Source organism: Euleptes europaea, chromosome 13 (genome assembly GCF_029931775.1).
Source record: "Euleptes europaea isolate rEulEur1 chromosome 13, rEulEur1.hap1, whole genome shotgun sequence".
Classification (NCBI taxonomy): Eukaryota; Metazoa; Chordata; class Lepidosauria; order Squamata; family Sphaerodactylidae; genus Euleptes; species Euleptes europaea.
This window is the reverse complement of record NC_079324.1, coordinates 52,008,301-52,036,073: the sequence shown is the minus strand read 5'-3', so window position 1 is coordinate 52,036,073 and position 27,773 is coordinate 52,008,301. Positions and strand designations below refer to the sequence as shown.

The 27,773-nt window shown below is 45.2% G+C and overlaps 1 protein-coding gene across 2 annotated transcripts in view; it reads left to right on the top strand.

The window, feature by feature from the left end:
• Positions 1–793: 793 nt before the first annotated feature.
• LOC130486574 (protein HIRA) overlaps positions 794–27,773 on the top strand; it is a 56,811-nt gene continuing 29,831 nt past the window's right edge. The window contains exons 1-9 of one of the 2 annotated variants that reach the window (XM_056859873.1): positions 794–953; positions 14,401–14,463; positions 15,592–15,702; positions 16,626–16,716; positions 18,774–18,868; positions 20,858–20,953; positions 21,685–21,845; positions 23,441–23,608; positions 24,263–24,376. In XM_056859873.1, the coding sequence (XP_056715851.1) occupies positions 917–953; positions 14,401–14,463; positions 15,592–15,702; positions 16,626–16,716; positions 18,774–18,868; positions 20,858–20,953; positions 21,685–21,845; positions 23,441–23,608; positions 24,263–24,376 (936 nt within the window). In that variant the 5' untranslated portion in view covers positions 794–916. The remainder of the gene's footprint in view (positions 954–14,400; positions 14,464–15,591; positions 15,703–16,625; positions 16,717–18,773; positions 18,869–20,857; positions 20,954–21,684; positions 21,846–23,440; positions 23,609–24,262; positions 24,377–27,773) is intronic. The other variant, XM_056859874.1, reaches the window with a different exon arrangement.

The following is a 27,773-nucleotide window of genomic DNA, read 5'->3' as shown; positions in this document are numbered from 1 at the left end:
CAAACAAACAAGCCTGATCTGACCCTAGAAGCTAAAATGACTAAACTGAAGTTATCGTATTTTGGTCACATCATGAGAAGACAAGAGTCACTGGAGAAGACAACCATGCTAGGAAAAGTTGAAGGCAGCAGGAAAAGAGGAAGACCCAACCAGAGATGGGCTGACTCAATAAAGGAAGCCACGGAGCCCTCCGTTTGCAAGACCTGAGCAAGGCTGTCAAGGATGGGACATTTTGGAAGACTTCCATTCATAGGGTCGCCATGAGTCGGAAGCGACTTCACGGCACTTAACACACACACACAACCACTACACCTCGCCGGTGAGGGGTGTGCGTGTGTGTCTCCGCCGAGGGGAGGCCCCCAGCCCCTCCGGGCCAGAGGCGGGGGTGGGGTGTCGGCCCAGGTGCCAGCTCCCTCCCCGCCTCCCCGCCTCCCCCCTCCGCCGGCGCTTTGGGCGTCGTCCGCGTTTCCCGCCGGGCCGCTTAGGTCGTTGCCCTCCGCTGACTTCCGGCGTTGCCGGGGAGCCGCCGGGAGCGGGGGATGCGGCCGGGAGGGGGGCGAAGGGGCGGCAGCGGCTGGTGGCGGCGGCGGCGGGACGGCGGGGCCGAGGGATGGAGCGGCCCTGAGGAGCCCGACGAGCGGCGGCGGCGGCAGGGGGAAGCGGCGGCGGCGGCGGCGGCGGCGGGCGGGCCGAGGGGCGGCGGGCGGCGGCGGCGGTAGTGCGGGGCGGCGGGGCGCCGGCTCCCAGGCCGGCCCGAGCGGCGGAGCAGCCCCGGCCGCCGCCGGCGGCCCCGACCCGCTGCCGCTCCCGACACGGAGGCCCAGGGAGCCCCTCGGCGGCGGCGGCGGCGGTGGCGGCGGACGAGAGGAGGAAAGGGAGGAGGAAGAAGAGGAGGAGGCGGAGGAGGAGGAGGAAAATGAAGCTCCTGAAGCCGGCCTGGGTCAACCACAATGGTGAGTGGCGGCCGGGCCGCGCGGTCGTCGTCCCCAAACCCCCCCCCACACACCCCGCACCAACAACAACAACCAGGCGGATGGTTCTCTGAGCATGTACAGAGCGCGTCTCACATGAACACACGTGAAGCTGCCTTCTGCTGAAGCAGACCCTGGGTCCGTCCAAGTCAGTATTGTCTGCTCAGACCAGCAGCGGTTCTCCAGGGTCTCAGGCAGGGGTCTTTGCCATCACCCTACTCGCCTGGTCCCTTTCACTGGAGATGCCGGGGATTGAACCTGGGACCTTCTGCATACCAGACAGAGGCTCTACACCTAGCCCCTCCCCATGGCTCTCCAAGGTCTCAGGCAGGGGTCTTTCCCATCACCTCCTTGCCTAGTCCCTTTCACTGGAGATGCCGGGGATTGAACCTGGGACCTTCTGCATGCCAAGCAGAGGCTCTACCACTGAGCCACAGCCCCTCGCCATGGCTCTCCAGGGTCTCAGGCAGAGGTCTTTCACAGCACCTACTTGCCTAGTCGAGATGTCGGGGTTTGAACCTGGGACCTTCTGCATGCAGGGCAGAGGCTCTACCACTGAGCCAAGGTCCCTCTCCAAGGCTCTCCAGGGTCTCAGGTAGGGGTCTTTCCCATCACCTCCTTGCCTAGTCCTTTTAACTGGAGATGCCGGGGATTGAACCTGGGACCTTCTGCATGCCAAACAGATGCTCTACCCGAGAGCTACGGCCCTTCCCCAGACATGAACACATGAAGCTGCCTTCTATTGAATCAGACCCTTGGTCCATTGAAACTAGTATTGTCTATTCAGACCAGCAGCAGCTCTCCAGGGTCTCAGGCGGGGGTCTTTCACATAACCTACTTGCCTGGTCCCTTTAACTGGAGTTGCCGGGGATTGAACCTGGGACCTTTTGCATGTCGAGCAGATGCTCTACCACTGAGTTACAGCCCCTCTCCATGGCGCTCCAGGGTTTCAGGCAGAGGTCTTTCCCATCACCTACTCGCCTAGTCCCTTGAACTGGAGGTGCCGGGGATTGAACCTGGGGCCTTCTGCATGTCGAGCAGATGCTCTGCCACTGAGCCACAGCCCCTCGCCATGGCTCTCCAGGGTCTCAGGCAGAGGTCTTTCACATCACCTACTCGCCTAGTCCTTTGAACTGGAGGTGCCGGGGATTGAACCTGGGGCCTTCTGCATGCCGAGCAGATGCTCTACCACTGAGCTATGGCCCCTTCCCACACATGAAGCTGCCTTATACTGAGTCAGACCCTGGGTCCGTCAAAGTCAGTATTGTCTGCTCAGACCGGCAGCGGCTCTCCAGGGTCTCAGGCAGGGGTCTTTCCCATCACCTACTCACCTAGTCCCTTTAACTGGAGATGCCGGGGACTGTACCTGGGACCTTCTGCATGCCAAGCAGATGCTCCACCACTGAGCCATGGTCCCTTCAACCCTCAGCTGGAACTACAACTCGAATGCTGTAGGAAGAAGACCGGGATCATCAGGGATGCAGGTCCTGGAACCTCTGAGAGTGGGTATAATGCCCTTTCCTGGAGCCAAGAGCATGCTTAACTCTCCCCCCGGCCAGAGAGCTATAGCACATATGCAGAAGGGGAATGGGACTGAAAGTGGTGCACCTTCTTTCACTGGATTTGTGATGCAGAGGGTCTCTGAGTATGTGCAGAGTGCACTCTTGTCTCTCTCCAAACTAGGGAATTGTTGTACATATGCCGTAAGGTAACGGGGCAGGAAGTGTTTTGTAGTAGTTTAGTGATGCATATCCTAGGACCTCAAAGCATGTGCAGTGTGCGTTGCCTTCCGTATCCAGGGAACCATAGTACATATGGCCCACATGGTGGGGAATGGGCCAGAAAGGGGATTGTGTTTTCCGGTACTTTAGGGATGCAGGTCTTGGGACCTCAAGTGTGTGCGAAGTACCTTTTCTTCATTGCTGAAGTATCACAGTGCATAAATCCACACAGTGGTGAGTGGGATAGGGTTGCATATTCCACTGTTTCAGACTCTGGGACCTCTGATCATGGACAAAGTGCACTGTTCAAGGAAGTGGGTAGGGCTTTCAGTTGGGGCACCCAGGAGAAAGTTCTGGTATGTGTTATCTTTCGTGTGAAGAGGGCGTGTGCATTAATTAAAGCCAGGAACAGTGGCAAGAGAGTGGGCAGAGGAAGACTCGTGTTTTCCAAGGTTTTATGGGCTCGGTGCGTAGGAAGAAAAAGGTGTCTAGGCATGTGCAGAATGCCTTTTTCTCACCGTTGAGGAACCACACGTGCACCCCTAGTTGAAATATAAGATGGATAGAGCTTTCTGGATGTAGGATGAAGCACCCAGAAAAAGACTTGCTCACTCTGCCTATTACAGTACAAATTAAATAAGTGAGATATACTTGAATGTTATGAATTGTGGACGGGGTTGAGTTACCAGGAAGTGCATTTGCAGTTGTAGCCTCCATTGTGCAGTTGGTTGAAATCAGGGAGGTTAGACCGGACTAACTCTGCATAGGGTTCCAATGTATGTCTTTTTCACATCCAAGGAGTTTGGTCTTCTATGTCCCACACAGGGTATTTACAGTTTGTTTTGCTACAGAGGTTAGCTGGCTGTGAACAGCCATACATGTTTTCTTTGCATGAGCTGCAAAAGCGAAACCAACCCTCAGTTCATCTTATTAAGCTAAACAAGCTTTGTATGAGGTCATCTATTAAATGCATGAAGGCCGGGGCAGGGGGAGAGGGAAGAAGCCACACATGGTATAGTGGCTAAGAGCTGTGGTTTGGAGTGGTGGACTCTAATCTGGTGAACCGCGTTTGATTCCCCACTCCTCCACATGAGCGGCAGGCTCTGGTGAACTGGATTTGTTTCCCCCTCCTACACGTGAAGCCAGCTGGGTGACCTTGGACTAGTCGCAGCTCTCTTAGAGCTCTCTCAGCCCCACCTCCCTCACAGGGTGCCTGTTGTGGGGAGGGGAAGGTGATTGTAAGCCGGTTTGAGTCTCCCTTAAGAGGTAGAGAAAGTCGGCGTATAAAAACCAACTCTTCTTCTTTTAAGTACACCTTAAATTATGGTGGGAAATATCATACTGTTTCTAATTTTAACATAATTTACCTGACTTGAAATTTCAACCTGACTTGAATGAGGAAAAATATTTTATTTCTGATTGGGTGAATTAGGGGATGAGGTCAAAGGAGGAGCCAGTGTGGTGTAGTGGTTAACAGTTTTCAACTAGTATCTGGGAGACTCAGGTTCGAATCCCCAACCTTACAGGGTTGTTTTGAGGTTAAAATGGAGGAGAGGAGAATAATGTAAGTTTCTTTGGGTTCCGGTTGGGCAGAAAGGTGGAGTACAAATGAATTAAATAAATACTTCATTTGGCTTTAACATTGTTATACCTCTAAGTGGTCTTCCACCTTTCCAGATCTGAGATCCACCGAGCTGCAAGATGTGGCAGGGAGGCATGTGGCATCAGCATCATGTGACAGGAAGAGGGGGAGCTAGAGTGCTAACCACACCTCTTTCAAATCCAGGATTATGAGCAGTAGACCAGTGGAGCTATGGACAGGAAATGGAAGCCAAGAACCAGGAGATGTACCATAGTGAGGAACAAGCCACAGCAGAATGATCTCCACCACTGGATGGCTTTGTCTCACTGTTCAGCTGCTCTTCTCAGCATGTGTGAAGGGTGAGAGGCATGGCACCATTGCTGTTTGTGCAGCAGGTCCTTTCAGAAATACGCTAGTTCCATAAGCACCCAAGTGGAGGAACTCTGTGTCCCATGTTAGGGTCATTACCCATAGGGTGAAGACCACTGGGGTGGATTCATGATGCATACCTATTCTCTCCAAAATCAGATGAGCATGCCTATTATATTAGGTGCCTTGGAACACAGGCGGGACGGAGTTGCTGCAGTCGTCTTGTTTGGGGGCTTCCTAGAGGCACCTGGTTGGCCACTGTGTGAACAGACTGCTGGACTTGATGGTCCTTGGTCCAATCCAGCATGGCCTTCTTATGTTCTTATGTTATGAGGGTTTTCAGGGAGAGTTCTAAGGATGACTGCTTCATTCTTCCAAAAAGAAAATGAGCCAGCGTGGTGTAGTGGTTAGTGTGTCACCCTAGGATCTGGGGAATCCCAGTTTCAAATCCCCATTCTTCCATAAATATCATGGGGAGACCTAATCGATATCTCTCAGCCTGACCTACCTTACAGGGAAGGGTAGGATAAAAATCTATCATAATCTTAAAAATTGAGATTCAGTCTAAAGAAGTGGCTCTTGTTAATTTGGTTGGTTCTGTTGGACTAGTTGCGTTGATTATTTTGAGCAGCGAATTCTTGAAGGGCATCAAACTCGTAGTCTTGACATGGACATTATTAACCATTCACGGAGCACGGGAAAGTTTAATTGGCAAATGGGGAGCATGACTTTTTAAAATTTTGTTACTGTGTTTGGAGTGTACAAACTATAGCAGCTCTGCAGGCTCCCTATTCTGTAAGACTATTTCCACCTTATGTTTTTTACATGGGTGTCAGCTCTGGTAAAGCCTTTCCTGCCATTTGCACTTGGGGAAAATGTCATCCGATTTGGGCTACCCAGTGTGACAGAGAAGGCTGGAAGGAGAAGAAGGAGGAACTTAGAGACCAAAAGAACTTTGCTAAGGAAAGCTGCAGCCCTTAGTTTGGTGCCTTAAAACTTCAATTATATAGGCTGAAGAAGCATTATATGTGAAAAATGTTTCTAAAAATTCCGGAAGGCGTTTTCCATCTTTACCTACCTTCAACAAGGAATCAAGATATCACTTGATCTTTAGAAAATTAAGCATCAAGATACATGCAAGTTCCAATGGACTATAAATGAGATTTTATATCCTCTAGAAGTCATTTGGACTCAATTGATGAACTTTATGTCTTATAATATTGTCGAAGGCTTTCACGGTCAGAGTTCATTGGTTCTTGGTTATCCGGGCTGTGTAACCGTGGTCTTGGTTTATGCCTTATGTTTATGTCTATTTTTGTTTAGGTTGTTTATAAGTTTTAGTTTGCACTCCACTGTCATATTCACTGTATTGTAATACACTTTTGATATTTTTGCATATAGAGTTGAATACTGTTTCCTTTTCAACCATCCCAAATGCAGGCAGAGGTTGTCAGCCTGGTCCAGGGTGACAATTAATTCCCTGCAGAGTCCACCTTTAGAAGTTTGCTGCTCATGGATATTAGAGATAGCTCTTTAGAGATAGCATGAAGATTTTAGAGATAGCATGAAGAGAGTTTCAGGAGGACAGCCATGTTGGTCTGCAGTAGTGAAACTAGATTCGAATCTAGTAGTACCTTAGAGACCAAGAAGAAGAAGAGTTTTTATATGCCGACTTTCTCTACCAGTTAAGGAAGAATCAAACCGGCTTACAATCACCTTCCCTTCCCCTCTTCACAACAGACACCCTGTGAGGTGGGTGGAGCTGAGAGTGTGTGACTTGCCCAAGATCACCCAGCTGGCTTCATGTGAGGAGTGGAGAAACAGGAGTGGGGTAATCCAGTTAACCAGATCAGCATCTGCCGCTCCTGTGGAGGAGTGGGGAATCAAACCTGGTTCTCCAGATCAGACTCCACCGCTTCAAGTCACCGCTCTTAACCACTACACCACGCCGGCCTCCAGATTTTCAGGGTATAAGCTTTTGAGAGTCAAAGCTCCCTTCATCAGAAGGTAGCTTGAACTCTAGAAAGTTTGTACCTTGAGAATCTTGTTGGCCTTTAAGATGCTATTGGATTCGAATAGTTCTTTAAGGATGAGTAGAATGTAGATGAAGAAAGCTGATAAGAAGAAAGTAGATTCCTTTGAAATGTGGTGTTGGAGGAGAGGGTTACGGATACCGTGGACTGCCAAAAAAACAAATCGGTGGGTTATAGATCAAATCAAGCCTGAACTGACCCTAGAAGCTCAAATGACTAAACGAGGCTGTCAAACTTTGGTCACATTATGGAAAGACGAGAGTCACTGGAAAAGATGATCATGCCAGGAAAAGCTGAAGGCAGCAGGAAAAGAGGAAGACCGAACAAGAGATGGATTGACTCTGTAAAGGAAGCCATGGCCCTCAGTTTGCAAGACCTGAGCAAGGCTGTAAGGACATTTTGGGGGACATTGATTCATAGGGTTGCCATGAGTATGAAGCGACTTGATGGCACTTAACACACACACAGAATGTAGACTGAAAACATAAGCCTCACAGGTTCTTGTAGGTTATCCGGGCTGTGTGACCGTGGTCTTGGTATTTTCTTTTCTGACGTTTCGCCAGCAGCTGTGGCAGGCATCTTCAGAGGAGTAACACTGAAGGACAGTGTTATATTCAGTGTTACTCCTCTGAAGATGCCTGCCACAGCTGCTGGCGAAACGTCAGGAAAGAAAATACTAAGATCACGGTCACACAGCCCGGATAACCTACAAGAACCTATGAACTCTGACTGTGAAAGCCTTCGACAATATAAGCCTCACACTTTGGCCTTATCAGTGTTTCAAGGTTTATATTGTCCCACCCCTCCATCCCTTGTAGTTTCTGGAAGTGAGAATGTAGTCTTCATAGTTTTCCAAATGGCAACATTGAGACTTGGAAAACATTCACGTTTTAATCAGTGACAGGAAAATCGTACATTTTTATATATTCAGGACGAGTGCTAGCTTAATGGTGGATTTTTGTTGGCATTTCCAGTTAAAAGATTTGGGGTGTCAGATATTGGGGGAAAGTCATTTTCTGTCTGGGGAGCCTTGGCTACACACTATAAAGCAGCTTCTTATGTCCAACGTATTATGTTTGGGTGTTTCTTTATTACCACATGACTATAAAGTTTGAGAAGCAGGAGCTAAAAAACAACAACAACCACACCCCATCCTGCAAATATTTTTACGTACTAGCCTAACTTTTAAAACTAATATTTTTGAAACTTCCAAGTTGTTTATGGTATTATAAATACAATGTATCTTGTGCCAGAGAGCCGGTGTGGTGTAGTGGTTAAGAGTGGTGGACTGTAATCCGGAGAACCATGGTTGATTCCCCACTCCTCCACATGTGCGGCAGACTCTAATCTGGTGAACCAGGCTGGTTTCCCCACTCCTCCACATGAAGCCTGCTGGGTGACCTTGGGCTAGCAGTCACAGTTCTCTCCGAACTCTCTCCGCCTCTCCTACTTCACAAGGTGCCTGTTTTGGGGAAGGGAAGAAGTTTCTTAAGCCTCTTTGAGACTCCTTGAGGTAGAGAAAAGCGGGGTATAAAAACCAACTTCTTCTTCAGCTGCCGGAGAGAATGCTGTAAGAAGAATGAGTTAAGGTTGCGTGTCTTTATACTAATAAGGAGTCCCACTGTAGTGTCTGGGCATGTTTTCACATTTGAGCGATACAAAGATTGTTTAGGCTGTGGTTTTGCACTCCCCTTATCAGTGATCTTGCCTTTGCAGGTGTGTGAGTGAAAGGAGGATAGATAGTAACATGATTGCTAGCAGAAGATAGTGAGGATGGGTGAGAGCCCTCTTAAGCATAGTGATTCTCCAGCTGGTCTTTAGCAGGTGCAGCTGCAGAACATGCAAGTTAGTCCAGATATGTGGTGTCCCTGTCAACGGCTGTCCTGTGTGTGTGTCTTTGTTTGTAAAGTACGGTCAAGTCACAGCTGACTTATGGCAATGCAGTAGTGTTTTCAAGGCAAGAGACTAACACAGGTGGTTTGCCATTGCCTTCCTCTGCATAGTGACTCTGGACTTCCTTGGTGATCTCCCCATCCAGGTACTAAGCAGGGCTCACCCTGCTTAGCTTCTGAGATCTGACAAGACCGGGCTAGCCTGGTTTATCCATGTCAGTCACCTGTGTAAGCATTTCCCTTTTCCCGTGTAAGTTGATGGAACAGTACCTGCTTGTTCGGGAAAAGCAGAAAGGTCTGAAGCTAAATGTTACTTTTACCCGAGAATCTGTTGTCTCCTGGTCCAAAGCTGGAATTTTAAAAAGTTTTATTTTTTTGCAATTTCTGTGTGTCAATTTGACCCCACTTTTCAAGTGATGGTTTCCGGATTTCTTCCCCTCCCTTTACTTTTAGGAGATCCCGAGTGTGCGCTGTTTAATTTAGAACACACGGGTAGAACACAGTGATTCTAGTAAAGAAATATGATAAAAGTGAGTCCACCATCACAGTAGACATACAAAGACTCCATAATCTGTTCTTTTAACTGTTGCAGAATTATCTTCAGGTCCTTCATTGACCCAGCAATGCATTATCGGTTGACTGAAAGACTGCTCATGAACTTTGCTGGAGCCATTTTCCTGGCCTGTTGGAGGAAGTCTTGTTTGTCTGCCTTTATCATTCTTTTTCTTTGTACATTTTTGTGTGAAACATTCACATTTGGAAAAAACAGCATGCAGTTTTGGAAAGCAGACACACTGTGAGCTAGGTAGAAAAATGAGTTTATCTGGGGTAGAATAATCACTTCTGCAAACCTTCAGCCAGTTTGTAGAAAGGCTCCACTTTGCAAAGACGGGACAGCGTGTGGTGTGAGAGCGCAGGGTAGACTGTGTTTATGAGACCTCTAAGATAAGGAGATGGTTCGCATAACATGCTAAGTACTTACTGCTTTCCTTCACCCATTATTGGTAATGAGAATTCAGGCCCATATGAAGCCAGCTGGGTGACCTTGGGCTAGTCACAGTTCTCTGACCTCTCTCAGCCTCACCTACCTCACAAGGTGTCTGTTGTGGGGAAAGGAAGGAGATTGTAAGTCGGTTTGATTCTCCTTAAAAGGTAGAGAAAATTGGCATATAAAAACCAACTCTTTTTCTTCTTTAGATATTCTTGTTCAGTTTTAGTGGGAACAATGTTCCCTAGACCAAACAGTAACATTTGCACGTGCTCTATGTTGTGTGCCTTTGCTACAGCTGGCCAACCTTTGCCACCAGCAGCGGGCTGTTTGTGGTCGCCCCAGGGAAGAGACATTAGGCTTGCAGGCCTGGCATCGCTTCAGTCAGTCCTGCACCCCGTGTACCTTTCCCATGTTGCGCTGATGCTTGCTCCTTGGCTCAGTCAGACTAGAAGCAAAGCCGCGGCAGCTGCCATTCTCTCACACTTTGCCCTTGACTTATGGCTCACTTTCCAACAAAGGTTGGCCAATACTGGCCTGCCCTGTTCCTGATACAGAAGTTGCACATCGACTGTGGTTTGCGTTGGCCTCAGTTTAAGGCTAATAATCCAAAAACCCATAAACAAGTCCAAAGCCTCAGTGTCACTGTAGTGTTCACCTTAGACTGGTGGGCAGAGCGAGCCCCTGTGTGTTTACCTTGGGCCAGCTCATCTACGGTAACTCCAGGGGAAATGATGGAGTTGAGGCTTGTTAATGTGGTACGGAGAGCTTTTGCAGTTGGTTACTGGGGTAGGATGTGTGCCTTAGGGCTAGGTTGCCCTAGCTTGGGTTGCTGCCTGGAATTCTGGCCCGGGTTGCACAAACATGCAAACCCTGGTAAGCTGTCATTAGGGAAATTATTATAACTAGGCAACTTGTTCATAAGGACACTAATTGCAGGGTATTTGGCCTGCGGAGCAGATTGTAAACTGTATGGTGGTGGTTCATGGTGGTACGTGTGCCTTTATCCAGGGACTGTAAGCTAAACACATGGTAGAAGCTGTGTAAATAAGAAGATACAGAGGGTGGTAGAGCAGTTTTATCCTTTAAAAAATACCCATGAGAGGCTTGAAATGCTGTGCCAAATGTTTGCGTATGTCATAAGCAGGAGGGAAGCAGTGGGAATATTTTGTTTGCATTCTGTTGACATCGTTTGCATGCTGGCTCCACAAGTATTGTAGGTTTTCAAGAAAATAAATGAATTTGAGCTTGCTTGTGGAGGTTTTAGAGCCAGTGTGATGCAGTGGTTAGAGAGGCTAGCATCTGGGAGACCCAGGTTCAAATTTCCATTCCATCACAGTGTTTGCTGGCTTACTCTGGGCCGGTCGCTTGCTCTCTCCACCTGATCTAGCTCCCAGGGTTGTTTTGTGGATAAAATGGGGAAAAGAGAAACGAATGCCGCTCAGAGTTCTTTGGAGGGAGGGTGGGATAAAGATGCACTAGACAGATTTTTCTCTCATTATATCAAGCTGTGATTTTGTCGTAAGGGAAATCATGAAGTCTGGGGGGCTGAAGGTTGTTGCTCACCCCAGCATTCAGGGGCCTTTGCTGGTCACCAGGTGGGAGCAGGGATTGTTGGTGGATAGCTCTGCACAAGAAGCAATAGGATATTGATTGATCGTCATTAATAACCTGCATTTCTGCCCACTGCGGTCCAAAGCACCTTACATTGTTTTTCTTTCCTCCATTTTATCATCACAACAACCCTGTGAGGTAGGGTAGGTGGAGAGACAGTGGTTGGCCCGAGGTCATCCAGCGAGCTTCCATGGCAGACTGGGGGGTTTGAACCTGGGTCTCCTAGATCCTGATCCAACATTCTAACCACTACATACACTTAGATATGCAGTTTTCAGATTAAGAAGTGGGCCCTGGAGAAAGGCAAAACATTCCATTGGGTGCCTTTTTGAGTACAAGATTAGGAACCCTCTTTTCATAAACAAGGTACACAAATTATCTTGTGGAACTGGAAGGTTTTTTTAAAAACAAAAATCTTGGGTGTAGAATTTGTTACTTTATTGAGCTGTCAACATATCTGAAGTTAAATATTTAAATTTGCACCCTGCTGGGTGACTATGTATTAAAAGGGCTGGAAAGAAACAAAATGAATTATTCACATCTGTTAAGGTGCATATATGTTGGGAGGTGAACTTTAGATTCCATTCTGTTGACTTAAGATTTGTTAAGATAATAGATAAAAAGGTAAAGGTAAAGGTCCCCTGTTCAAGCACTGGGTCATTCCCGACCCATTGGGTGACATCACATCCCGACGTTTACTAGGCAGACTTTGTTTACGGGGTGGTTTGCCAGTGCCTTCCCCAGTCATCTTCCCTTTACCCCCAGCAAGCTGGGGACTCATTTTACCGACCTCGGAAGGATGGAAGGCTGAGTCAACCTTGAGCCGGATACCTGAAACCAACTTCCATTGGGATCGAACTCAGGTCAAGAGCAGAGCTTGGACTGCAGTACTGCAGCTTACCACTCTGCGCCACGGGGCTCATAAGATAATAGATACCACGCTGATAAACCCTAAGAAGCCCAGACTATCCTGCTCTCTTTTAATCACACATTTAGAAGAACTTGTTCTTATCTTATGAGTCTAGCATTGAAGTTCATCCTCTCCCAAGCATTTATTATTATTATCGGGAGGGGTAGAAGGATTTTTACAGGCCTATTTCAATAGGATAAATAGAACACGACTGTTCAAAATGATAAATGCCCAAATTAGCAATAAACTCAAGAGCTGAAAATAACGATGAACATAATATTTTACTATTCATAGTAAAAGAAACTGTAGCCTTTTGAAGTGCCAGAGGGGAAGAAGCTTTGGAAGGTACTGCAGCGCCTTTAAAAAAACATACGACTCTGGAATATGTTTGTTTCAATACAAAGGAAAATGTTTTAAGCTATTCTAAGCTTTTGCAATTAAATCCTGGAGGTAGAAGGCCTCTTGTGGTTCGTCAAGTTCGGCCTCTGACTTGAAGCTGACATACTTCCCAGAGCTGCTCCATGGTGGTGTGGTGTAGTGGTTAGAATGTTAGACTAGGTCTGGGAAGACCCAGATTCAGTTCCCACTCGGCCATGAAACTCACTGGGTGACCTTAGGGCAGCCACTTTCAGCCTAATCTACACATAAACACACAAAGCTGCCTTATACTGAATCAGACCCTTGGTCCATCAAAGTCAGTATTGTCTACTCATACCAGCAGCAGCTCTCCAGGGTCTCAGGTAGAGGTCTTTCACATCACCTACTTGCCTAGTCCCTTTAACTGGAGATGCTGGGGATTGAACCTGGGACCTTCTGCATGCCAAGCAGATGCTCTGCCACTGAGCCACAGCCTCTCCCTCTACCCCACAATGATTGTTTTGATAATAAAATAGAGGAGAGGAGGAAGGCCTTGTTCAGAGAGGTGAAGGGTTGGAAGAAACCCCAAAAGTGCATTGGGAAGAACAGGTTCCCCTACCCTGGGACTTTTTATTTATTTGTTCCTGTTTCTCAGATGGCCTAAACTAAGATACATGTGCTAAGGCAGCATACGGCACAGTAGTTTGCAGCTGCCTCTCTTTAGCATTGGGCATATTTGTAATTTTACTTTTTAAGAACTGTGCTTTCAGATACCATACACATGCCAAATGATACAACTCTGTATGCTAACCAAGTTATAAATGATGTATTTTATGTTGTTAATGCAATAAAACAAGTTAGGGTTGATGAGAGAGTAAGTATCACATATATTTCAATTTCCCCCGAAACCCTCTGGGCTTTTTCCTAGGAAAAAAGTCAGGAAACTTCCCCACTATGGTTTCAGAGCTTCCAGAATTTTGTACGCCTCTAGTGTTATGTGCTAGATTGACAAAGAGCTGTGACCCCTCATTCCAGCGGTGGACCTTCTGGGGGGGATGGGGGGGACACTGTTGTGATGGACAGACTTCAAGAAATCTCCCTTTTTGTTTTAACTTTGAGCACTGATTCTGCTAACCATGTGTTTGTCCAGCCCAGGCTTAAAATCCTAAATGTCAGACTCTGCTATTGTATTTTTATTTCATAAAAAGTTATCAGCTGAGGTTGCATTAGCTCAAAAATATTTCAAGGTTACTGGGCACAGTGTGTTGGAGTTTTTGTTTTCATGACACAAACTTAGGAAGCTGCTTTATATCAGCTCAGGTCCTTGGTGTGGCGGAATTATTGGTTTTGTTTACTGTAAGTATTATCTTCTTTGTTTTCTGATTTCTATAATCCCGTTTTTGCATTTTTTTACATGTCATGTCTTCTACTGTTTTTATTATATTGTCTTCTAATCTTCTAATCCAGTCTCATTACACTCTTCATTGTATGTCCTATATCGTTCCTGTTGCATTGTTTTAAAATTTTGTAGTCTGCCTCGAGCCTCAGTGAGAAAGATGGACTATAAATAAACAAAGCTATAGAAATGAGATCCAACCAACGATCTCATTATGTTACAGGACAGCAATCCATGTTGTTAAAACTTATTATGTGTCTGGTCTTACTGACTGCATTGAGTTACACTGCGTAATCTGCTTTGAGTCTCAGTGAGAAAGGTAGTCTATAAATAAAGTAAATATTTTTATTTATTTTGGGGCAGAAATGGTGCATTTTTTCAGAGCAAGTGTAATCCCCCAGCTATACTAGCTCAATTTTGGATACTATAGACCACCACTTGGTTGCTTGAGACTCTGGAAGAAATTGTGTGCTCCAAATAATTAAATGTGTAGCTTCATACATTGTGAGGAGGTGGTTCAGCTCACCAGCCTCTGTTACTAGACTCTGTTTCTCTTACTATTTCCAGGCAAGCCAATATTTTCAGTTGACATTCATCCTGACGGGACCAAGTTTGCAACCGGAGGTCAAGGTAAGCATGCAGCTGTGTTAAAAAAAGAAGAAGCCCCTCTCCATGTTGGTTGTTGGTTCCTTCCTTTGACATGTAATAATCAAGCTTGTTTTAAAAGGCAAGTATGCAAGGACTTCAACATTATTCTTTGTGTATGTGTGTAAAGCTGGAAAATATTGATTTCAGTAGCTATTGTATCAAAACCTAATTTGCTTGCCTGTTGACCTTTTTTTTAATCAAACATCATTCATGTGTAGCTTGTCTCTCAATACTTTTTGAGAAGAATTTTACGCTGTATTACCCCCCCCCCCAAGCTGCTTATGGTACATCATGCTGTCTTGTACAAAAGAGGTTTCTGTTGAGCCAGCGTGGTGCAGTGGTTAAGAACGGTGGTTTGGAGCGGTGGACTCTAATCTGGAGAACTGGGTTTGATTCCCCACTCCTCCACATGAGCGGTGGAGACCTTGGGCTAGGTCTTTCAGCCCCACCTACCTCACAAGGTGTCTGTTGTGGGGAGGGGAAGGAAAGGTGATTGTAGGCTGGTTTGATTCTTCCTTAAGTGGTAGAGAAAGTCGGCATATAAAAACCAACTCTTCTTTTTAACCACTACACCACACTGTAGGAGTGGGCATTTTGGCAGTCTGATAAATGTTGTTCTGCTTACAGTTTAAAACAACATTCTCTAACTTTTTTCCCTTTCTTGCTGTATTTATATTAGCTAGTTGGATAACCTGTTATTGCTTTTTCTGGAAAGTGACATGTTGTTGATCTTACTTGAAATTCTCCTTGGCCACTTTTCTTTCTGAAATGATTCCCTCTCCCTCTCCTTCTGCTAACCAGTCGAAACATATATCCTTATGATAAAGTTTTGATTTCTCTTGCAATTCATCCTATGGTTCCTAAGCCCAGTCCTTTCCAGCAAGATTCTGGTACATGTAGGACTGTGAACTGAACTGCAATATTTGTTTTTCTTTTGTTATGTTAGCTGAAGCCCAAGGGTGAATGTGCCAAATAAACCCAAACAAAGTGCTAAGTTGAATGTCAGCAAGTTAATGTAAAAGGATAGTCGTCTTTCTCCTCACTGCATATGTTCTGTATGAAAATGCCAATGCTTTTTTAAACAAATGGTATGTTGGTTTTTATTCTTAGGGCAGGATTCTGGGAAGGTTGTGATTTGGAACATGGCTCCTGTCCTCAAAGAAGAAGATGAAAAGAATGAGAATATACCCAAGATGCTTTGTCAGATGGACAATCATTTAGGTATGGCAGAATGCAAACTCTTGAGGCTTCTTGTCAGCACAAATGAAGAACACTGGACATGCTGTAGTGAATAAGGGCCTTTAATTGCATTTCTTGAGGATCTGAGGAGTGTAAGCCCTAAAGCAGAATCTTAGGCATCGCGTACACTTGAAGGGTACTTCATCCAATGAGGAAGAATAAGGGAAGCAAGTTCATTCATTGTGGCCCCAGAGCGCTTGATTGTATTCTGGGTTGAAAAAGGCCTTAAAATTATCCTTATATTGACCTTCTGCACCCAGTCTTCTGCTTGACAATTAATTTCACAATACTCAGCCTGAAATAATACAGCTTCTCTATAGCACTTTGAATGCAAGGGCATTTAAAAGCCAAATTGTCCATTGGTGCCCCAGTTCCTTGAGAGAGGACATTTATTTCACTTTACAGATGGAGAAATGAATTTTAAAAAGTGCCTTGAGCAGCGTCAACTAATACGGATTACTAGTGATCTCAGTACAGGCCTCCTGTCCTTTGTGCCATCCAAGGGACAGTTATAGATTGCGGTAGATCTTGGAGAGTTCTGTGAACTGTACAATTTAATTGTTCTCTGTACAATTAAAAATATATATATATACATAGTTAGAAAACTAAGAGGATTACAGGACAAGGAAGGTTAAGAAAATGCTTGCATACCAAGTAATCCAACACAGTACATTTGCGCATCACAAGCTTTTAAAGGGAATGTTGTAATATAATATAAACTATCTGCTTATACATTCTTAATATGTAATCCATAGTTGCAAGGGTGGAGGGATTGCAAGTTTCTTGAGCTCAATGAAGTCCAGCTTGCCCATGCTTTGAAATATGCTCTTCAGCGATATTTTGGTTTGTGTGTGTTGAGCTGCCTTTCTGGCCACTTCTGGGCTATTTTGTGTGTTTCATTTCAGCTTGCGTGAATTGTGTGCGATGGTCAAACAATGGGCTTTATCTGGCTTCCGGGGGAGATGACAAGCTGGTCATGGTTTGGACTAGAGCGGCGTAAGCATTTTTCTCCCTGTACTGAATTTAGGACTTATCCGTTCTTGACCTATCTCTTATTTATTATCAGCGTTGTGTAAATACTTGTAGAATATGGAAAAAAAAGAGCTATTGATACAGGCTATTCAAGGCACACATTTTAACAACTTAACTGAATTTATGGTTGCTCTTCACAGACTTAGGTTGGTCTGCATCATGTTCAGAACAAACCTAAATGATGAAACCCCACCAAATAGTATTAAAGCCACCAGTTTAAACCTGGCTTAGTATGAGCCAGCTCAGTTACTCTGTTTTCGGAAAATGCTTTGGCCCTGCAGAACTCGGTCCAAACACTTCAAAGGTGGTGTCCAGGCTTTAGCAATCGACAGTTAAAATAATTCATCATTAAAATCAGCAATATACAGCAGCCTGAAAAATGCCTCTTAAAACAATAATAATAATAAAAGCCAGGACTAGCTGTAACAATCAGAACAGCAAAAGACTAAACAATCAGCATCCCGACAAAGGGAGAGAGAGGACCTACCAACCAAACAGCTGGGAGAAAAGAATCATTTTCACCTGGCAGATGAAGTTAAGCAGACCCATTAGAGCAGGGGTGTCCAATCTTTTGGCTTCCCTGGGCCACATTGGAAGAATTGTCTTGGGCCGCACATAAAATACACTAACACTAACTTGGGCCGCACATAAAATACACTAACACCAACGATAGCTGATTAATAATGTTTTAAGTAAGTGTACAATTTTGTGTTGGGCCACATTCATAGCTGTCATGGGCCGCAGTTTGGACAAGCCTGCGTTAGAGAGATGCTTGTGGTGTGGCAAATGTCCACACTGTGGTTTTCTGCAGTTTGAAGAGACCGCATTGTGAGAAGAGTTCTCCGAGTCTGGATTACAAGGAGAAGGAGGCGATGGAAGGACCATTACTGTGGCCCATTCTGCTTCGTACCCACCATACATCAGACCTTATGAGAGCAAGCGGGGTGTAGTGGTTAAGAGCAGCGGACTGTAACCTGGAGAACCGGGTTTGATATTCCGCTCCTCCACATGAGTGGCCAACTCTAATCTGGTGAACCAGATTGGTTTCCCCACTCCTACACATGAAGCCAGCTGGGTGACCTTGAGCTAGTCACAGCTCTCTCTGAATTCTCTCAGCCCAACCTACCTCACAAGGGAGGGAAGGATTGTAAGCCGATTTGATTCTCCTTAAAAGGTAGAGAAAATTGGCATATAAAAACCAACTCTTCTGCTGCTTCTTCTGCTGCTACTATCACTTGGGAATGGCCAAGGATTTCAGTGGCAGTCGCTGTGAACTTGTACCTAGTCAGATTCGGGAGGGTCTTCTTTGGCCTTTTGAGTAATGCAGGTTTCAGAAGACGCAAAAGTGGATTGCTCTCTTTGGCTTTCTTCTAGCCCTGCTGTCATAGGTGCTGCAAAGATTTGTCATTCCCTAGATTACGAGAGCCAGATTGGAGGACACAGTGTAAAGATAATAGAATGCAGGTCTTGAGGAACACAACTTGAAAAATCAGTCTACAATATAATTAGTGAAACATTAGCAAAATTGTCATAACTTGGTTAAGAGAGGTTAATGCCAGCGTGGTATAGTGGTTAAAAGCGGTGGTTCGGAGCAGTGGACTCTGATCCAAAGAACGGGGTTCGATTCCCCACTCCTCCACGTGAGCAGCGGAGGCTAATCTGGTGAACCGGGTTGGTTTCCCCACTCCTGCACATGAAGCCAGCTGGGTGACCTTGGGCTAGTCACAGCTCTCTTAGCCCCACCTACCTCCCAGGGTGTTTGTTGTGGGGAAGAGAAGGTGATTGTAAGCCAGTTTGATTCTCCCTTAAATGGCAGAGAAAGTCGGCATATAAAAACCAACTCTTTTTCTTCTAAAAAGGCTTCCCCACTTAACAGGGTATGAAGGAAAACAGCTTCTGGTGCTGATTAAGCATTGTGGGTTTTTTTGTTTTGTTTTTGGATTGCTGAAATTGACTCTGTATTATTTTGTGTTCTACCCAGCCACATGGCTGTTCTCAGTAACTCTTACTGTCTTAAATAGGTACATTGGACCTAGCACGGTGTTTGGTTCCAGTAGTAAACTTGCGAATGTAGAACAGTGGAGGTGTGTCTCAATTCTTAGAAGCCATTCTGGGGGTAAGTACTTTTTTTTTCAACCCTCGAAGATATCTGAGGGTCCCCATTGCATTTCTGAAGATGGCACCGATACAGTCAACGTTCACTCTGGGCTTTCTGGCTTGTTTAGATGGGTGTCATTAAGATGGGTGTGTATGGAGCCCAATGAAGTGATGTGGTTAGCATTGTTTCTCAGTGCACCTTTTCAATCCAGTTACTTAAACGCTTGTTTACAGCAAGCAAACCTCAAGCACTGAACCTCACTAATTCACCAGTTAGTCATCACACACAAAAATCACAAAATCACACAAGGTTGGAAGAGACCACAAGGGCCATCCAGTCCAACCCCCTGCCATGCAGGATCCCACAATGAAAGCACTCCCGACAGATGGCCATCCAACCTCTGCTTAAAGACTTCCAAAGACGGGGACTCCACCCCACCCCCCGAGGCAGCACATTCCACCGTTGAACCACCCTCACCATCAGAAAGTTCTTCCTAATGTTCAGGTGGAATCGTTTTTCTCTTAGTTTAAATCCATTACTCCGTGTCCTAGTCTCTGAAGCAACAGAGAACAAACTAGTTCCCTCATTAACATGGCATCCCTTCAGATATTTAAACATGGCTACCATGTCACCCCTTAACCTTCTCTTCTCCAGACTAAACAAACCCAACTCCTTAAGTCTCTCCTCATAGGGCATAGATTCCAGACCTTTGACCATTCTGGTCGCCCTCCTCTGGACATGCTCCAACTTGTCAACATTCTTCTTAAATTGTGGAGCCCAAAACTGGACACAGTATTCCAAGTGAGGTCTGACCAATGCAGAATACAGTGGTAGTATTACTTCCCTTGATCTAGACACAATACTTTTTTTGATGCAGCCTAGAATTGCATTGGCCTTCTTAGCCACCATATCACACTGTTGACTCATATTCAGTTTATGGTCCACTAAGACTCCCAGATCTCTTTCACATGTACTGTTGTCAAGCCAACTATCTCCTATCCTGTACCTGTGCCTTAAGTTGTTTCTGCCTAGGTGATGTACCTTACACTTCTCCCTATTGAAATCCATTTTATTGTTTATGGCCCAGCTCTCCAGTCTATCAAGGTCATTCTGAACTCTGACCCTGTCCTCTGGGGTATTAGCTATCCCTCCCAACTTGGTGTCATGTGCAAATTTAATTATCATGTCCTCTATTCCATCCTCCAAGCTTTCAAATAACAAGCAGGTGATTTATGCTCGCCATTTGGTTTGCGTGTTGTACCCATTTCTGAAATTGCACGCTGAATAATTTATAGCATCTTCTCAGACTGCTCTTTCTCATTGGCTGACACAGTAATATCAGTGTGTTCATTCTTGAGATAGGGGGGATCAAGAAGTTACTCATTTTTTGGCTTGATTTTATTGGCCCACTTAAATTCAGACTTGGAGGTAGCATGCTGGAAAATTAAGAAAGTTTGCCTGCTGTGTTGTCTGGGGTTGGGTGGGGCATTCACCTCCAGCTCCGGTTGTGCTGCCTTGGTGGGCTGGCCAAGCTGCTCCTTTCTGGCATGGTGGTATGGTTGGCATCAGGCGAAACATCTGCTGCCAAGGATGCCGGTGCTGATCAGCAGAGCCATGCTTCCCTGGTGCAATGGTTGCCTGGTAGAGCTGAACCAAGGGGTCGCTGGGAGGGGCCTTCGCCAGGCGGAGATGGGGAAATTCCCACAAGATTAGCTTGTCTCATTGGTTCAGGAGTCAGGGGTGGGGTCTGCAAGGGCTGTTGGGAGTTATTTAAGCTTAGTTATCCTGAGACTGCGGAGCAGGACGTTGGAGTTGCTCCTCTTCCTAGGGTCAAGTTCCAGAAAGGCAAGGGAGTTGAGGGGGCAGCTCCTTCAGTGGTGGGGATTTAGCTGTGCATTTCAGTTTGGATGGTGGCTCTCAGAAATCAAGGTACTGTTAAGCCAGTGGACGAATGGGTGTGTGTTTCGACAGAGGCATATCTGACAGAAGGCTTTTGTGTCCTCCTAGATGTAATGGATGTGGCCTGGTCTCCTCATGATGCTTGGCTAGCCTCTTGCAGTGTCGATAACACCGTTGTCATCTGGAATGCTGTCAAATTTCCAGGTATGATTTCTCCGCTGACAAAAATTGTGAGAGGCAGAAGTTGGTCTCTCAGTTTATTCTTGTACTTTTTATTATCTATGTATTTTATTTTTGTGATTTTACTGATTCTGACACCTCTTTTCCATGAGTTTGGAGCAGCAGTAAATGCCTGTATTAGTTGTGCCTGCCTCAGCCAGTGTGGTGTAGTGGTTAGGAGCGATGGACTCTAATCTGGAGAACCGGGTTTGATTCCCCACTCCTACTCTAATCTGATGAACTGGATTGGTATCCCCACTCCTACACATGAAGCCAGCTGGATGACCTTGGGCTAGTCACAACTCTCTTAGAGCTTTCTCAGCCCCACCTACCTCACAGGGTGTCTGTTGTGGGGAGGGAAAGGGAAGGAGATTGTAAGGCAGTTTGATTCACCTTAAAAAAAGGTAGTGGAAGTTGGCATATAAAAACCAACTCTTCTTCTTCTTTGCTCTGCTGTCAGTTTTCGTAGTACTTATCTTTTTCATCTAGTAATTGTTCTTTGTTATGTGCGTCCAGATTATTCTTTTATTTCTCATAGTTGCATTTGTGCATGAGTTTTTTTTCCTTCTCCCTGGTAGTTTTTACTGAGATGTTTTCAGGCTTTGTTGGCCTTGATTTCCTTGAGAAGACTTTCTGAACCTCTCACAGATGTCTCTAATACAAACAGCTTCTGAGAAAACTCAGCATCTGCTTTGTAATCTCTTTGCCATGCACAGAAATCCTGGCCACTCTGAAGGGTCACTCGGGCTTAGTGAAGGGACTCACCTGGGACCCCGTTGGGAAATACATCGCATCACAAGCGGATGACAGAAGCTTGAAGGTGTGGCGGACTATGGACTGGCAGCTAGAAACCAGCATTACCAAGCCGTTTGATGAGGTACGTGTTCTGTCAGAGCGCAGCTGGAGGAGCAGAAGATCAGGGTGTGGTAGTCGTTTCAGCAAGCTGTCCTGGGTGAATGAACCTGGCAAGCACGTTTGTTTAAATGTTTTCTTCCCCAGCACTCATCAGCATTGGAGGTGTTTATTGACTGCAAGAAAGTGCACCAAATCAATATTCGTGTTACAGTAAGAAGCATGAAAGCCACCTAAAAACAAGAGTGTAATAAAATCAATAGCTTGAAAGCAGTCTTTTTAAAGAAGTGTTTTAAGAAGTCTTACCAGCCAGCTTTATATTGCTTAAATATTCTTAGATTGTAAAAAGAGCAATGGCAAAGAATAACCAGCATTAATTAAATAAAAACATTATTTCACTAAGCTCCTAAAATGCAACATTATAAGTGAATTTTCGTGTAAAGTGAGTTCCATAATCTGGATGCCACAGCAGAGAAGTCCCTGTTGCCAGAGCTCATGCGCTTTTATGTCTGAACATGAGGGCGTGCAACAAAGGGCCTGAGATATCTTTTTAAAGCTGACTGGTAGGGCTCATATGAGGGTGGACAGACCTTCAAGTATCCCTGTTCCACGCCATTTAGGGCTTTGTAGGTGATAACCAGCACTTTGAATTGTGACCAGAAGCCATTGCAAGTCTTCTAAAAGCTGATGAGATGTGTTCCCTGTGGTTCAGTCTAGCAAAACAGCCTTGCCCCTGCATTCTGTAGTAGTCGAAGCTTTTGAAGTCTTCAAAGGCAGCCCCATGTTAAGTGCCTTATAGTAATCTAACTGGGAGGTCTTCATAGCATAGGTGACCATGGCCAAACCGTGCCTCCTGAAGAAGGGCTGCAGTGGATGAATTTCAGCCCATTTTGTAGTGTTCTGTTCTTGCTGGTCCTTTTTGTATTTAGGCAGAGAGTGGTTGTCCTCACAGAGATTTAAAAAATCTCCATGCGTGCTCAGCTGCTGGATTTTTGATGCTTGTTGATACTTATTAAATATCATTATTATTTATTTGATTTATATCCTGCCCTCATTCCTAGCCAGGCCGGGCTCAGGGCGGCTCACATCAACCAACACATACACTACAATAAAGTTACAGGCTAAAGGGCCTAACTACATGTTACTACTACTTGGGATATCCCCTGTGTTAGACCACAGCAATATCCTAGGAGCTCTGTGCTTCTCAGGTGTGAGAGCCCCCAGATTTGGATCTGGACCATAGCATACAGGGAGATGAGGCTTCAATCTCCCCGCTGTGATATTTTCCTGACCTGAAATGGCCCTGAGGGCCATTTGCCCCACTGCAGTTTTAAAAACTGAGAGTTAGTGCAGTAGGTTTAAAACTTTATAAGGAGAAGTGCTAATCCCTATCCACGTGAAGCCTTAGAAACAACATTGTTGCTGAGTGACCTGCTGTTGTATGTATGAATGAGACCTCAGGTATCATCAGTCATCGTCGTCTCCCCCCCATAAAAATGTGTTGGAAAGTGAATACTATAAAACTCTTCCGTGTTTATCATTTGCTACCTTTTTCTTATTTGTAAACTCTGAGAAACGTGTTCAGCATCTAATTACTTATGTGGTCTCATTGCCTTCCAGTGCGGAGGAACCACGCATGTTTTACGCCTCAGCTGGTCACCTGATGGGCATTATTTAGTCTCTGCTCACGCCATGAATAATTCCGGACCCACGGCACAGATCATTGAGAGAGATGGATGGAAAACCAACATGGATTTTGTAGGCCATCGCAAAGCCGTTACAGTGGTGGTAAGTAACTCTGGAACACAAACAGTTTGCGCAAGGGACATTGATGGTGGTGTTTTGTGTTAATCATTCTGGAAATGTATAACATCCTGAAGTGTTAGTTATACATACTAAAGAAAGATACCTTAACATTGTCGACATGGTTCTTATCCTCTGAACATTGTGACAGTTATGCCTTGTGTTCAGGTTGAATTAACTGTGGATATATTTAGTGCCATATGTAATACTTTTCTCCTGTGTGTTTAACATTTGTATTTTTGCATAGTGTGTAAGAGATGATTTCTGCCATGTGTAATGCAGTATTTTACCTTTTAAAATTCAGCGGCATTTGTGATTTTACTAATTAAAAACCTAATTAAACCTAATTAAAAATCTAAATGTGTTACAACTGTTGTCCTACACTGGATATAACTACATGATTATTTACATAATATTCAGTTGTTTATTGGAGGTCCTAAGCTGGTGGTTCTTTTGTTTTGTTTGTTACTAAGGACCTCTTCCCTTTTTCTTTTTTGGTCACCCTAAAAATATATAGATTGGGCAATTTAAGAAAACTGTCTTGTTTCTGCATTACACCTAAAATGCGATTTTCTCTTAAACGACTGCTCCCTGTGTTGATCGTTAATAGGGTCTCCTGGGTGTGTTCTTCCTTTTCAGAAATTCAATCCAAAAATCTTTAAAAAGAAGCATAAGAACGGGAGCTCAACCAAGCCCAGCTGCCCTTATTGCTGCTGCGCTGTTGGCAGTAAAGACCGGTCCCTTTCTGTCTGGGTAAGTGGGCATTCCTTACTTATGGACATGATCTACCCGGTCAGGTTGGTTATGCGAAACACATAGCTGTTATGCTGGACCCTTTTTCACAGAAGTTTTAATTTGCCTGGAGTGCTGCAAAACTAGAAGGGGAGATTAAAAAACAATCAAGAATAGCTATAATAAAGATTGTATTATTTTTAAGTAGAGAAGTAGTGGGAATAGCTAGGAATGCAATTATAACGAAAGCAGATACAATGGCTATGATCACAGTACTGTACATTAAGGCAGATTAACTTCCTTTTTTTAACTATATAAAATGCAAATTTTTGAAAAGGGTGAAACCCCAAAAAGGGTGAAAAAAGGCTGTGTGAACATGTATGTTTGTTATTGTTTTGTTTGTTTTACAAAATACATAATAAACTGTTTTTTTAGAAAAAGTTTTGATTTGGCTAATTTTTTTAATTAAAAGTTTTAATTTGACATGCTTGAGGCGTGCAGCAGGACATGATAACAAAACTTGTGGATTTTGTTACCATGAGATTTAAGCCGCTTTCCACAACTGTATTTAAAGCTGATCAATACACCAAAGAACAGTTTCCCAAATACATTCAGGTGAAACTTTAGTTTGTCGCTTTTAAAATGGTGGATGTTTTATTCTGAGGGGGAGGAGGGAGCCCACGATTCCTCTGTCTTGCTGCATTCGTATGCTGCTTTTTCAGTTCAAAAAGCTTCTGTGTTGGTTTGCTCTAAACCACTGGTTCCCAACCAGGGGTCCGTGGACCCCCAGGGGTCCACGAGAACTAAATTAAGGTCCGTGAAACAAAGTTATAAACCCATAATAAATTAATATTTTCAATTATAAGTTCTCTATTATAAAAATATATATTCAAAAATTATTCTAAGTTTAATGTTTAACTAACAGTTATGATTAAAGTTTATTTTCAAATTCTCTGAATTTTTATTTTGAACCTTGGGGTCCCTGCACTGAACAAAAACGTCCTAGTGGTCCCTGGTCAAAAAAAGGTTGGGAACCACTGCTCTAAACAGAAAAATAAAGCCCTTCATGATGAAAATAATGAAATCAGCTGTGGTGGCAGAAGGAGGCATCTGGGCACATGTGTGTGTGTGTGATGATCAGCCCCTAGCTATTCTTGCTATTGCTGTTTCATTCTTCGCAAACCCAGTGGTAAAGCTGGAGGATATAGCTTTGCCTTCTTCCCAGGTGCTGCATAGAGAAGTCTTATAGCACCAAATGTTGGTCATTCCTAGGGGGCAGACCCTCTCTTCACCCGGTTGTCTGGTACAAAATAGCCCTGGTTCTGCGTGGCAGTTGTAGAGATAATGGGGCAGGAGGGAGGGCTGATCATTCCTTCTCCTCAGACTTTTAGACTTTCTGGTTGTTGCTGTTTCCTTCTGTAGATGTACCCTGTGATAAGAGCAGGGAAGTATCTCCCCAGTCACCCCTAGATGTTGCAGAGAAACCTTTTGCAATTTGTTATCACAATTCCTTAGTAGAAATTGTGTGCTTATACTTGTGTGTGTACATAGCATGTTTATTCCATTCCTCCATTGTCTTCAGTTTCAGAATCTTATTAAATGGAGCTTTTAATGAATTTGTGTGTGTTTGTAAGGATGACGGAGGCAGGCAATGGCAAACCACCTCTGCTCATCTCTTGCCTTGAAAACCCCATGCTGGGGTCACCAGATGTCAGTTGTGACTTGACAGTTCATGCAAAGGACATTGCATATAATATCACAACACAAGTTGCTTCTAAAATGTTGTGTAAAACTATACTATCAAAGAGTCATTCTCCCCTGAGGCAAGGGCATCCTGAGCTGCGGGTTGTTTTCCCTCTCCATCCAGGTAGGCAGGACTAAAAGATTCTGACTTCCTGTGATACTTGGCGGGAAAACAGCCTGAGGAAGCCAGTTTCCGTCCTGCCTATCCGGGTGGAGCAGGCAACTCCGCATAGCTCTGTGCCTTTAGGCTTCATTTCTTTAGCTAGGAGTAGTTTCTTTCCCTTTCGTGTTACAGCTTACCTCTCAGTGTTCCGTGAGTCCTTAATCTTCGCCTTGATCCTTGTTTTTTGAGTGTTGGTCTGTCTTCTACCCCCCCCCTCCGTTTTTTCTTCCCTCCTTATTTCCTTAGCCAAGATGGCCGACGCCATTTTAGTTAGGGAAGACGACCTTCTCTCTGAGAAGGACTATCAAAGGGGGTTGGTGCAGAGCAACCCCAAGGGCTCCGGTTCTCCCAACGGCCGCCCAGGCGGACCATTAGGGAGCAAAGAGGAACCGGGAGAGACCCAGACGCCTGATCCGGAGGCGCCTTTAGAAAAGCCTAAAAAGGCGCACAAAATAGCGCCGCAGCTACCGGGCGCCCGGAGAAAAAGGCGCGGCGTTAAAGTTGGAGCAGGGGCGAAAGCCGGGCGCAAGTCACCCGCCTCTTCCCCAAAACCGGCTAAACCGCTCAACAAGCATCAGGGACGTTCGGATCCGATGGCAGCTGCATCCTCTGGTAACCCTGCGCAAACGGGAACGTTCCCGCCGGGAGTTGGCAGCCCCCCCCCCTCCCAGGAGGTGGCAGGCGCACAATTTATTTCATGGCAAAATGCTGATGACCTTATTAATTATGCCCTCCAGCGTCAGTGGATGGCCTTTCAATCCTTTCAAACTCGCCTCCCTCCCCCTATGGGATTGGACCCCTCCCTTCCCCCTCCCAATCTCCCGCCTAATCCTTCCTTTTCCAACTGCACTTCTGCTGTAAATGAGGCAAAATCAAAAGTCGATGCTCCCTCTGCTGGCAGGAGTGGGTCATGGCCTACAAAAGCAGCAATGAAGGCTAAGCCATGTGAAACCAGGGAGAATCAAATGGATCTCTCTAAGTCTCCCATTTCTTCTGTAGATTATGAGGAGGAGGAGGAGTTAGAGGAGGGGGAATTCGATTCCGACGAAGACCCACCTCAACAAGTAGAACAGCATAACAGACTTTTTTCTGGGGAGGATTATCAGGCCCTTTTGGCAAAGGCTATCCTCGCCCTTGATCTCAATGAGGAATCAGATCAATCTGAAGAGCCAAAGTCTAAGTTAAAAAAAGGGGTCAAGGAATGCTTTCCAAGACCTAAGACAACAACCAATTCAGTACCCTTCCCAGAATTTTTCATTAACGCGGTCAGAGACGAATGGGAGCACCCAACTCCCAATAAACAACTCCCCACTAGTATTAAAAAATTATACAATCTGGCTCCACATGCCATGGAAATGCTTAAGGTTCCCTTAGTAGACGCCCCTGTGTTGGACCTCCAATCACCAGGTTTGATCCCAGAAGACGGGGTGGGCTCCCTGAGGGACCAGTTAGACAGAAAGTCAGACTACCTGGCGAGGAAGGCGCACGAGGCCTCAGCCATGGCCATTCAGA